The 12935-nt window shown below is 35.3% G+C and overlaps 1 protein-coding gene across 1 annotated transcript in view; it reads left to right on the forward strand.

The window, feature by feature from the left end:
• Positions 1-12935, forward strand: part of LOC125233919 (hemicentin-2-like) — a 190663-nt gene that overhangs the window by 141078 nt on the left and 36650 nt on the right. Inside the window, 1 exon segment of the mRNA XM_048140091.1 lies at positions 4243-4342. Within this exon segment, the coding sequence (XP_047996048.1) occupies positions 4243-4342 (100 nt within the window).

The following is a 12935-nucleotide window of genomic DNA, read 5'->3' on the forward strand; positions in this document are numbered from 1 at the left end:
TCTAAGAAACCCAAAAACTACTATGATACGATGTTCTATCATGTAGTTCCAGTTCATATCTTCCGGCTCCATCATCAGACCTTGAAACCTAATCGTAGTCAAAGTTCATTACAAGACTTTTCTAAGAAACGCAAAAACAGCTATGATACGATGTTACATCATGTAGTTCCAGTTCATATCTTCCGGCTCCATCATCAGATCAGTTCAACAGTACCATATTATTGTACTGTCATCAGAACTACATACAGCTGCCAATTATCATTACACTACGATCCTTGGAAGATGGTTAAATTAGCCTCCGTAGATTCCATTACATAGTTAGTTACATACACGACGACCTAATAAAAGCGTGTTAATATTAATATTAGCGCCATCTAGCTGAGCCCTTCTTCTGTGTGGTACTGAGGTAAGTACGTTTTATTCTTAGACTTTATCTGTCTATACGGAGTTATATATGTCTTTGACTAGAAGTATAGGTACTCTAATGAGTATTATTGTATTTAGCGCCGTCTCTCGGCAAAATTTACTAAGTAATTTACGCGACTTGAGACTTGTGCGAACCTTTAGGCATGGAAAGTCACATGAAAAGTTGTCGAAACTAATAATAGATGGCGCTGCATTTAAATTTCTTGACTGATAACTCTAATACTAAATTGAATATACTCTAAGGTAGAGCAGAGTCTAATACCTCCGCTTTACAAAAGACCGCAATCAAGTAGCACTAGACTTTACTCATTGTTGTGTTCCTGCCGGTGAGTAAGGCAGCCAGAGCTCAACGAGGGTGCGGTCGTTGGCACTTAGGCCCCTTCTAAGTACAGGTTTGTACAAGTTTCTAATGAGTCGAGTCGGCAACGCACATGTGCCACTCCTTGAGTGGCAGGCGTCCATATGTAACAGTCACCGCTTTCCATCAGGCGGACCGTATGCATGTTTGCCACCTACGTGGTACAAAAAAAAACTCGACGAATTCACCTTATACATTAAAAACTAAATCAAAATCGATTGATTCGTTCGGGAGCTATGATGCCAGACAGACATGTCAAGCGTCAAACCTATTATTATTATAATATTTTTGCGTTGGTGGTTAAAAATAAGAAACCTCCTTCAAAACTATAATAAAACACAACTTTCTATGAAAATCGGTAAAGTGCGAGTCGGATTTCGACATTTCCATACAAAAAGGTCATGAGCGCCTGACGACATGTGATGGCAACGTACACTAGATTTGTACTTTAAAGATTTTGCGTATATTTTGGAAACTATAAGAGATAGAGCAAATAGACTTCAGATTTTGGTTGTCGGTGGCACAATTTTTTTGTTTTCGTATATATACACCATTTTTTGGACCTATTAGGGCAATATTATGGTCAGTGCAGTTCTAAACAGTCGTAAGCGCCTCTTTTAGTAGGAACTTAAGTCATTTTGGCAAATGCTTAAAATTTTTAACAATTTCTAAACAGAAATGAATTTCTTTCTACCTGTCCATGGCGCTCACAAAATTTCAAAACATTTAGTAAGTACTTGCAGCGGCAGTGAGTGAAAAATCTCAATTTGAGTTTTTTTCTCTTAAGTCCGACTTACGCTTGACTGTAGATTTCTAATAGGTTTTCCTGTAATCTACAGGTAGAGGGCTATCTCGTGTATTTTTTTGAAAATTTTACGTTAAGTAGTTTCGGAGATAAGGGGGGGGGAATGGTCATTTTTTGCTTATTTTCTTAAATTACTTCTAAATTACCAAAATAAAAACTATAAAAAAAATATATTTGAGATGCTTATAAAATGCTCTTTCATTTGATATGTAGCACAATATAGTTCTAATAACTTTGATTTTTAATACGGAACCCTAAAAACAAACACAAACTCATTTTGCACTCAATCTCAATATAAAACAAACACATTCCAACCAACCATTCCACCATACAAAACCATTCTGGTCACTGACTGAGTGAATGAGTGAGTGACTGAGTTGCGCAACGTAACAGTGACTGAATGTTACGCGCTGAATGAGCGGCATTTAACGCAACGTAACGCTGACTGAGTGCTACCCGCTGTTAGTTGGAAGTCTCATTAGAAGTTCCACTTCAAAAAAACTGTCTACGAGCAAGATGAACATAAATCTATTGTAAAACACTCGTTGGTCGTTACTCCCGTTTCGCTTATCGCTGTCGGTAGGATAAAAGTTTATTACCCTTCAGCCATCATTAGCGAATTGTAAAAAGTAAGCTGCAGAGTGTAAAATAAAACGGAGAGCCATTAGTTGAAGGTAAGCTTAATGGTCTAGGGCTTAAACAAGGTGATTAGTTCAAATGAGTTAGTGAATTTATTTATATATATTTTTTAAACGATACAGTACTAGCTTTTGCCAACGGTCGCCTTCGAACGCGTTAAATTCTAAAATTGCGGAATGGGCTATACAAACTTCCACCATCCCATTTTAAGTAAGTGGGGAGACAAAAAGTGGCCTATGTCACTTTCCATCCCTTTAACTGTCTCCGCTTAAAAACACGCCAATTCATCGCTCTGTTTTGCCGTGAAAGAACAAACAAACAGACACACACTTTCCTATTTACTTTATTAGTATATATATTTATTTATATATACCGACGATCTCGGAAACCGCTCTAACGATTTCGCTGAAATTTGTTTTGTGGGGGTTTTCGGGGGTGAAAAATCGATCTAGCGTAGCCTTAGATCCCGGAAAACGCGAATTTTCGAGTTTTCATGAGTTTTTCTTTCGCATTTGTAAACGTAAAATATGGTCCTTAATTTCGCCGCGCGCGCATCGATTCCGCTTAGCTCAGTCGCACGAGGTCGGTCTAATGTACGCAGAGATCGTAGGTGTGTCAGGGTTTCGAATCCCGGTCAGAAATTAAGTTTTTGTTTTTTGTCTTTTTTTTTGTTTTTGTATTTATAAGAGTTTTTTTTTATCTAAAGACGTGATATATTAAAATAGAACCGAGCGAAGCTCGGTCGCCCAGATATTGGAAGTATAAATGAGGTTTAGTGAAGAAAAATAATTTGAAATAGAACTAAACGGGACTTAATTGCGTTTCACGTTAAGTCCCGTTTAGTTTCTAAGAATATATAATAAGAAATTGGTTTAAATGTATTAGTTAAAATGTAATATCTAGATAGATAGGGATGAATGTATAATGTTTAATTTGTTATTATTACTTAAGGTAACGGACCCAATCATGGACAGTTTAAGAAAAACTTTCGCCTGTTTTTGATATTTCACTCATAAATGTAAAAATTCTACCGCTAAGCGTGTTAAATCTTGAATGTCCTGTCCTTCTTTTACATTTCAAGCGTATTGCAGAATGGATACTCCTATTAGTTTCTTCATACTTAACAAATTAAAACTAGGTGTTTTTTCTCCAATTATGGACGGCAGTTCTCCAGTAATGGATCCCCCATTATGGACAGTGAAATAAGTTTAAAATTTTACTTTTAAAGCCAACTGATACTCAATGAGTCAATTTTATATACCATAAATAAAATTAGTTTGAGTTATTTTAACATAGGATTGTTTCTTGTAAATTTTGGTTTTGTTAATTGTTCCTTGTCCATCATAGGAGGTAGGCAGTTTTTCGGTTCCAGTAATGGACACTCGCAAAATAACGCCATTTCTTTATACCTTTGGAGCAACAAACTAGTATGTTTTATACCTTATCTCATGCTTAATGCAGTAAGTAAAACGCATTCAAGTTTACACCGAGTATTATTTTTTTATTGTTTTATACATGAACTCAACTCTCTTAGCAACATTACTAGAATTCGTCTACATATTTTTTTCAGTAAACTGATGAATTTTATCTTGTCGCGAAATCCTTCAGAAATAACCGAATTAATTGAAACTTCAAAATGAAACAGCTCTACAACTCTAGTTTATGGTACATAGCAGTCAGTTTTTAGAAACTAATTTTAGATATTTATTTTTAAGGATTTGTGTTTTTTTGTCCATAATGGCATCACCGTCCATTATGGGGTATTTCACCTTATCCAAGTTCATTTTAAGACTTTTATGTGTAGTGGAACCTTAAATAAGATTAATTTGAGTTAATCACGATTTTAAATTGCATACTAGGAGGTATAATTAATTTGAAATACGAGAACACGGAGAGTGTTTTGAACCCGTAAAGGGTTCAACGGTTAAGATCGATAGAGGAGGTAACGGGATAGATCACCTAACATTAGGTGATCTAGATGTTTCTAGACTTAAATTGGCGTATATTGTTGCAGTGTCGAAGGCGGAGATCCTCTCGGGGCCCGAGCTTTTCGTGCGAGCTGGATCCGATATCAACCTCACGTGCATCGCGAGACATGCGCCGGATCCACCAAGGTAACTTTATTTATTTTAAAAGTAGGGGTTCATTGAGAAATAAAATTGACACTTCTTAGGCTACCTTTCCACTGGAGCGGAGCGATGCAGCAAGGCGGTGAGCAGAGGCGTTTCTACGACGCGAAACGAAAACGAAACGCCGCGAAAGGTAGTCTGGCTCTGTCGATAGAGATAGATATCTACGAGCGATTTGTTTCGTGAGCGTTTGTGCATTCGGCTACGCACGTAGAAGCGGATATTTTATGACATTCTACACTGAGAGAAATTTGCATTGTGAATTTAACAAGTTCGACTTGTTGCGGTTTATCCGTTTGAATCAGCCAAACGTATGTTTAAAACAATATGTGTCAGGTTGTTTTTATAAAATCGACTTGTTGATTCAAATATATTGCCAATTCAAATGACAAGTAGCTTGTTGTTTAAACCAAAGAGCACGTAGGCGCTATTTTAACCTAAAAACTTGTTGAACGAACATGAAAACTGATTGTATTTTCTCTCAGTGTATTGGTGAATTATTATGAAGCTCACCGCTCCGCTGCTTCACTCCGCTCCAGTGGACAGGCAGCCTTAGTTTTAACCGGATTATGACAGGTCATATTGAAATGTATGTGAAGAGTCAAGAAGCCAAAGATGTTTAAGTAAACGAACGGGGTTATCTTTACGTTCGTTGCGTTGGGCTCTTAGTAAGGTAGGAAACAGATCTATCAGCATCAAGCCGTATGTTAATGCGTGAGAAATCGCTCGTTAGTATGATTATGCGTACGCGACTGTTAAAAATCGCAGATAAGGTGCATTAGGGCAATTTCGAATGACAGAAATGCTCGGGTAATTTCGAAAGGGGAATCTTGAAATGATGGGAGTAATGGTGATTTTTATTCCACTATCGAAATAAGACGACTTTCGGAGTTACCCTAATGCACCTTACCGTCAAATGCCGCATGTCTAATACATTAAGTATTTATATTATGTCTCACACTAGGTACGAAATTATTATATATATGTATGTATAATATATATTTATGTATAATATTAATTTTATTTTATTCTGAATATGTATGTATTATATGTATTTATTACATGTATATAAGTAATTTTATTGCGATAAGTATGAATACTGACTTGTGTTTTCTTATTTAATTTTTAAAATCCTGCACCAAACTAAGCTTTCTGTTTAGCCCAATGGTTGACTGGTAGAGAATGTCTCAAGGCGTTAAGTCCGCCATTTGTACTCTTTTTTCGTAAATTTGTGCAATAAAGTTTAAATAAATAAATAACATTGCCTGGGTCCAAAATGGTAGTTTTAATCAAAACAGCTGTGTTTAAATCGAAGTCTTGGTAGATAGGAGATAGTGACGGCCATTATAAATAGCTTATTATTCATCAATAAAATACTATTTTTCAAGCCAGACAATGTTAGGCAAGGTAAGCAGTATTTGACAGTACTGATTTTTTTTCTAATAGAGGTGGATGGACTGTGTGAGACATGATATGGAACTAAAACAAGTTAATGATGAGATGACGAGTGACAGAGATGTATGGAAGAGAAAGACATGCTGCGCCGACCCCAAGTGACTGGGATAAGGGCAAGAGAATGATGAACTATCTAGTTCGCTACAAGTCATAATGTTAAAGTAAACATAGGATATCTTCGTGATATCAGTCACCAGTGCAGTGTCGTAGAGGATACTCTCGGGGCCGTACGTGCCGGCACGGTATTAACTTGACGTGCATCGCGAGCTAAGTCTCTGGCAGGTAATGGTGGTAGTCCAGTCAACGACTACATGACGATAAATGTTTTGAGATTCGTTGAAGTTTTTATTTTTTATTTTTTTTTTTTTAGGTAATTGTCAAATAAAAATATGTAATTAATTTATTTCTCTATTAATTTATCTCTCTATTATCTAATAAGGTTTGTCTCGATACCTATTCGAAGTTATTCTAGTTATACCTTGAAGTGAAACTTCTAATGCCACTACCAGTCCAAGTAACAGCATCATTTAACGCTCCGTGTTAAAATAACACATTACAAAGTTTCACTTCTTCCGCGCGGAGGGACTTGGGAATTTTTTGATGATGTTGTTGAACAGAAGCAACATTTTGACCTTCACATTCGGTGTAAAATGTAGCTTGTTTTACCCACAAAATAAAGAAGAAAAGGAATAATTAAAGATAATTGTAAAGTCGCCGTCATTCAACAGAATTTGCGAACAATGTAAACAAACCTTGTATTCAAAATGGCTTTAACTTCCATTCTTACTAATCAAATACTGGCTTAAAAATGTGTTATTCAGTCAAATCATATCACACCATGTTCCTAGACGGGTGCGTAACATAATGAATACAAACTTTTGGCATATTCTCAATTTACAAACGCTCAAAAAGTATACTTTTTTTATGTATAATGCACAAAAGGTATAATTTCAATTTGTGTAAGATATAAATAATATTATAACATACAATATACATACTACCGTATACTATAATATACATATTAACTAATTACATTTACTATATCTTTAATAATATATAAATATTAAAAAATATAACAACATGTCATATAAATCACAAAATTAGGTTGGGAACGGAACCCCACAGAAACGAACCCTGTCAAAAAAGTAGGTTTAGGTTAGGTTTGAACTGTGACCCCACAGAAAGGAATCTTGTCAAAAAGTAGGTTTAGGTTAGGTTTGAACTGTGACCCCACAGAAACGAATCCTGTCAAAAGAGTAGGTTACGAATAATAAAACATGACTGTACATACGCGTCATATTCACAACATTGCACGAAACAAAACAGCAGGCGCTTATATCACCTGTATGGTATTCCTTTTGTATATTCTATTACTTCAACGTTATACCACATTATACTTATAGGAAACAATATTATATGTAACAAACATTATATAATTTGAATTTATGCTATCTAAAATTATATATAACAGCAATTATACTAATTGAACTTTATACCATACAAAATTATACAAATTGAAATTATACCTTCTGTAGTGTATAGGTGTCTCGAGTACATATGGCAGTCGGTGTCCGAGTGTGATGGAGCACGGACGTGCGGTGTGTATTGGCGAGCCAACCCGATGTATATAGTGTAATAGCGTGACATTACAAGTGGCGACGAGGATAAAAGCAAGTACTTACCACGTGAATCTAGTATTCGGAAAAGATGGGATAGAAACATAAGTAACATCCATACTATCCATACTATCCATACTAATATTATAAATGCGAAAGTAACTCTGTCTGTCTGTCTGTTACGCTTTCCCGCTTAAACCACGCAACCGATTTTGATGAAATTTGGAACAGACAATCTTTAGACCCTGAGACAGAACATAGGCTACTTTTTATTTCGAAAAAAAGGGATGAAGGGGTTGAAAAAGAGGTTGAAAGTTTGTATGGGATTTCTTAATTTTAAATGATAAAACCATGAAACTTTATATTTTAGCACTTGATAAGAAATCATTAAACATATATTTAAAGTCACATACAGGTCGAACGCAATTAATTAACATTATTTTTACCTTTAAAATAAACATGGTGGGAAATAAACATTAACTAAAAGCGGGTAGATTATATTTATTTGTCTACCCCGAACATTTATATAAATTAATATCGGGTAGTTTTGTGTTGTTTACATCTCCGGTGACATTTTGCTGGGACGTCAGTCTTCCGCGACCACGGCCAGTGCAACCTGGCCGAAACCTTGGGAAAAAAGGTAAAAATAATGTTAATTAATCGCGTTCGACCTGTATGTGACTTTAAATATGTGTACAAAGCGCGAGAACTTAAAGTGTTATATCATTAAACATCTTGATAAGGGATAGGGATAGGGATAGCGATAGGGATAGGGATAGCGATAGGGATAGCGATAGCGATAGCGATACGGATACGGATACGGATAATATGGGTATCGTTAGAGGGATACGGATAATCGGTCGGCGGTCTCTTACAATCAATGTGCTCTAAGACGATCGTTGTTTGCTTGCTTGAAGATTACGTTTGCGATAAGTATAAGCAAAATGTAAAAAATTGTAAGGGATAATAGAAAAAAGTACTTTTTACCCACCGATCATAGTGTCTAAATACGGGCTATGTGGGATGTTCATAAAGGTTTCCCCAGCGTATATAGAATTACCTACGCTGTGGTCGATGTGTAATATTTCTACAATCATTGCAAGCAAAAGTATTATGTGCAATCGAAATAATCGCAGATAAATATACCTACAGAGAAACCTACGGTCCCTACGGATCCAAATGAAAATCTTAATGAATACTTTTATTACGCGGGCGAAGCCGCGGGTAAAAGCTAGTAACCTATAAAATCGAGTAACGATGCGCCATGATGCACCGTTATCTTTTTGTAAACAGGTTTGGTTACCTGCCGTTTTAAATTACTGGCATTCTTAGTAGTTTCGGAACGTAATGAAGCTAAATGAAAGTGTTCATTAAATACTACAAAGCGAAATGATTATAACGGCAGTTTTTCAAGAATTAAGTCAAAACCAAATAAAAATAAATGAAATGTTATTTCTTTCAACCGTGCGAATATAAACCTTAAGCAGGTAACCGATAGATGTAATTAATAAAATGTTTGAGGCAATTGACAACATACGGCCAGCCTTCCTAGATTGTCATGCCTATACAGGTGTCGGTGTGTGGCTCCTACCTACCTAGTAAACGGTTTGGTTACCTACCTAGATTGCCAAATGTTTTTAGGTACCAAAATGTTATTTGAGTTTATGTGTAGTGGGTTTATAAAATTGATTTATTATTTACATAAATCACAGCCCGGAATCATTACAATAATTTCCGTCCAACCAAAAGAAATGATATTTATTTTTAATTAGTGAAGTTACCATCTACCTGTTGGTTGGTTTAATACACAAAATTATGTGATGTTGCTAAATTTATGAATGGTTAAGCTATTTACCTAAATAAGGGACTGAAAACCAACTGAGGGGGGACTGAAATCTTCTCGAGGCTGAGGCGTAGGGTTAGAGCCGGCGTAGCTTTATTTGACGTTCATATGCGCATTGTAATATGCCTACTTGAAAAATAAATATTTCATTTTTTCATTTTTTTTTTTAAGGCATTTACTTGAATGATAAAATGTTGTACAACCATCACACTTAAATGTCCTATGGTAGCATTAGTCGATGTTTGAGAGTAAGGTGAAAACCAAAACAAACTAGATAAATACTTACCTAAGTATACTTCCTTACAGGGGTGAATTTACGTAAAAGTAACGTAAGTCACGACTTCATTAAGTGGTTATTTGAACTACAGCTGCAAATGAAAGGATCTATGCATATGTCGGGAAAGTAACACTTATTTAGAGATAGATTATCACTTGAACGTGAATCTTTTGAATTGATTGAACATGCCATAAAATCATGACTAATACTCTTGTCGCGGATTGACTTACGTAAACATTCCTAACGCCGATTTCGAGCAGTTTTATCTGAGTATTTAATTACTTAAAAACCAGAAAACCAGATGGGTTCACATTAAGTGCTAAATATACCTAAAAGTGATATACAGGATGGTTCTTGATAATGAACCTAACGACGTGTCAAATTTAACGAAAAAAAAAAACACGGTATAGAAAAAAAAAAATACATTTTTGAAGCACTTATGATAAGCAGTTTCCATCTAAGTATTAAATTACTTTACCAGTAAAGTCGGCAGAAAAAAAAGAGGCATTAAACGGATATGCAACTCTGTACATTCAATTGTATCGAACATTTAATTGGCACCTAAGTACTATGAAATTTTATGCCATTTGTGGCTGAAAATAAGGCATTAAATTGCGAATTTGGAAACAGCACATGGAGGTGCACTCTGTACATTCAATTGTATTGTTTAGTATCGACCGTTTAAATGGCATCTAAATACTATGAAATTTTATGCCATTTGTGGCTGAAAATAAGGCATTAAATTGCGAATTTGGAAACAGCAGATTACAGAATCTGGACATTTAATTGTCATGTGTGTGAATTGGATAACAGAAATTCTGGTTATTAAGCTAGTTAATACAGCAGATTACCGAATCTGGACATTAAATTGTCATGGGAAAAAAACCTACTGGTAACAGAATAACAATGACCTGACCTGTACAGTGTGCACGGCTCATTCAAAGCAGATAAAATGTATCTGGTCATTAATTTGACATGACTTTAGCCTTACGAGGATAAATATAGATATATGTGGAACCAGCAGATTACTGAATCTGGACATTTAATTGTCATGTAAAATAAATGAAAAAAAAACATACCTTGGTTAAGGCAGATATATTTATCTGGTCATTAAATTGTTGTAAACATAGTTAAACAGCAATTAAAAAAAAAAAAAAAAAACTGAACATTGAATTGTTGCAAATATGAGCTTAATGATAATAACCTAAACACGAAGTAAATTACGGTTATACTGGTTGAACGTGCGCTTAAATGACGCTTAGATCAGATGATAAATGCTATCTGAGCCTTCAATTGTCATAATAGTAGATTGACGTCGGTCAATAAATATCATTAAATTGAAACCGAAATAAATTGCACATATGAAAGAAAAAATACCAAGGCATCCAGTGCCTGAGAGTCTGAGACAACTACCCCAGTAAAACACTCAAGTACAATGACTGAGTACTTTGAGATAGCATAAGTTGAAATATTTTCAATATAATATATTTTGACTTGTGTTAGTTAGAATCATTAAATTGATTGGGTACAGGTTGCCCCAAGAAAGTCCAGTATGGCTTCTTAATTGTCGTTGGAGGCATTTGACAGCGAAGGTGATCCTACATCAGTAGGAGTTCGGTAGGAGCGCTGGAAAAGAGCACTCTTTATATACCTAGATGCCGCTAACGTCAATCAGAGTGAAAAGAGTGAAAAAAAAAAAAAATAAAGACAGTTCATTGGTTTGACATTGCATTGTATATAAAAAAAACACGTAGTGGTGCAGCTGAATTGAATAAAATTAAGCGAACGCTTGATACATTTCAACAACGCGGAAAAAAAAGAAGTTGCTAACTCTGCTTACCGTCAACAAGGCTTTGTCAGTATGGGTGACCTCAAGAGAAAGACATGCCTATTTAAGTTGATCTATGATAGATTTTCAAAGACAATCTACGTCAGTTGAAAATCATTACAAAAATATATTGGTACTGAAGGTACTCGTTATCAGTTAGGGTAATAGGTACATACTGCAGAGATTCATGTAGGTGAATCTCATACAAGTCAGGTGTCCAGTTAAAACAAATAAACTAATGGATCTGTGAGCCTCTATTGAACTAATATAGAAAAAAAAAATAAGAAATAAAAATGCTGAACTTGTTTGCGTAATTTCACGGGAGGATATTGAAATCTCACTAGTGACCTTATTTCGTCTGGTCAAGAAAATGAACAAAAGGACAACAATCAGCGGCTGAATCAGCTTTGTCTGTAGTGATTGTAAAATGTTAAATAATCACAGATTTCAATGCTTCACGTCAATTATCTAGGTACCTAACTACTTACAATGCACATTATTTAGAAGTTAGGGAACATGATTCTATTCTATATATAAATGGATTGATAGACGGATGTGAAGTTAAGGGTACAACTGAGAGAAATTTGCCTTGTGAATCTAACAAACTCGTCTTGTTGCGTGTTTATCTGTTTGAAACAATAGTATTTTAGTAAAGGGAATAAATCACAATATTGATGATACAAGTCGAATTTGTACGAACCAAACAATAAGGTCAAACTTGTTAAAATATATTTTATTGAATCAGCCAAACATTATGTTTAAATCAATATGTGACATGTGCTTTTACAAAATCGACTTGTTGGTTTAAATAAAAGATTGGTTCAAAAAAAAAAAAAACAATAATATTTCCTCCCACGAACGCTCCGGCTGTGGAATGAGCTATGTCAAGGTATTCCCCGATGAACTACAGTATGGGGTTCTAAAAAAAAAAGGACTATACAAGTTTCTAATGGGTCGACGACGCGCATGTGACACCCCTTGAGTTGCAGGCGTCCATAGGTTACGGTGACCGCTTTCAATTAGGAGGCCCTATAACTGTTTGCCACCGACGTGGTATAAAAAAAAATGTAGAAGGAAGTGTAACTACACTTAACAACATCAAACTTGTAGTTGGAATGAAAGAACACGTAGGCGCAATTAAAAAAAAAAAAAAATAGAAATGTTGAACGAACATTAAATCTAGTTGTTTTTCTCTCCGTGTGACACATAAATAAACGCTGAGTCTGTCAAGATATAACATCTCCTGAAGGAATTTAAAGACACAGCTGCAAAAACAAATTCAAATCGTGGTACCTGGGGAGAAACACTGTGCTTACCTACTACGAGGTAGTTACCTCGTAGTTCGGTGAGCTGTATAAGTATTCTGTTACTCCTGTTACTCCGGTCAATTTCAGTATGACTTGATGCCTTGTAAATGGGCATGCTGATTTGTTCGGTTAACAGCGCAAAGAAAGTAAATGAAGGAGATAATATTTGGGTAATAATTTAGATAATATTTTATCAAAGGAATGGAATGCACTCCCACCATAGATGTTCCCAGAAAAATACGACCTCGGTCT

The sequence above is a fragment of the Leguminivora glycinivorella genome, chromosome 15 (genome assembly GCF_023078275.1).
Source record: "Leguminivora glycinivorella isolate SPB_JAAS2020 chromosome 15, LegGlyc_1.1, whole genome shotgun sequence".
NCBI classification, from domain to species: domain Eukaryota; kingdom Metazoa; phylum Arthropoda; class Insecta; order Lepidoptera; family Tortricidae; genus Leguminivora; species Leguminivora glycinivorella.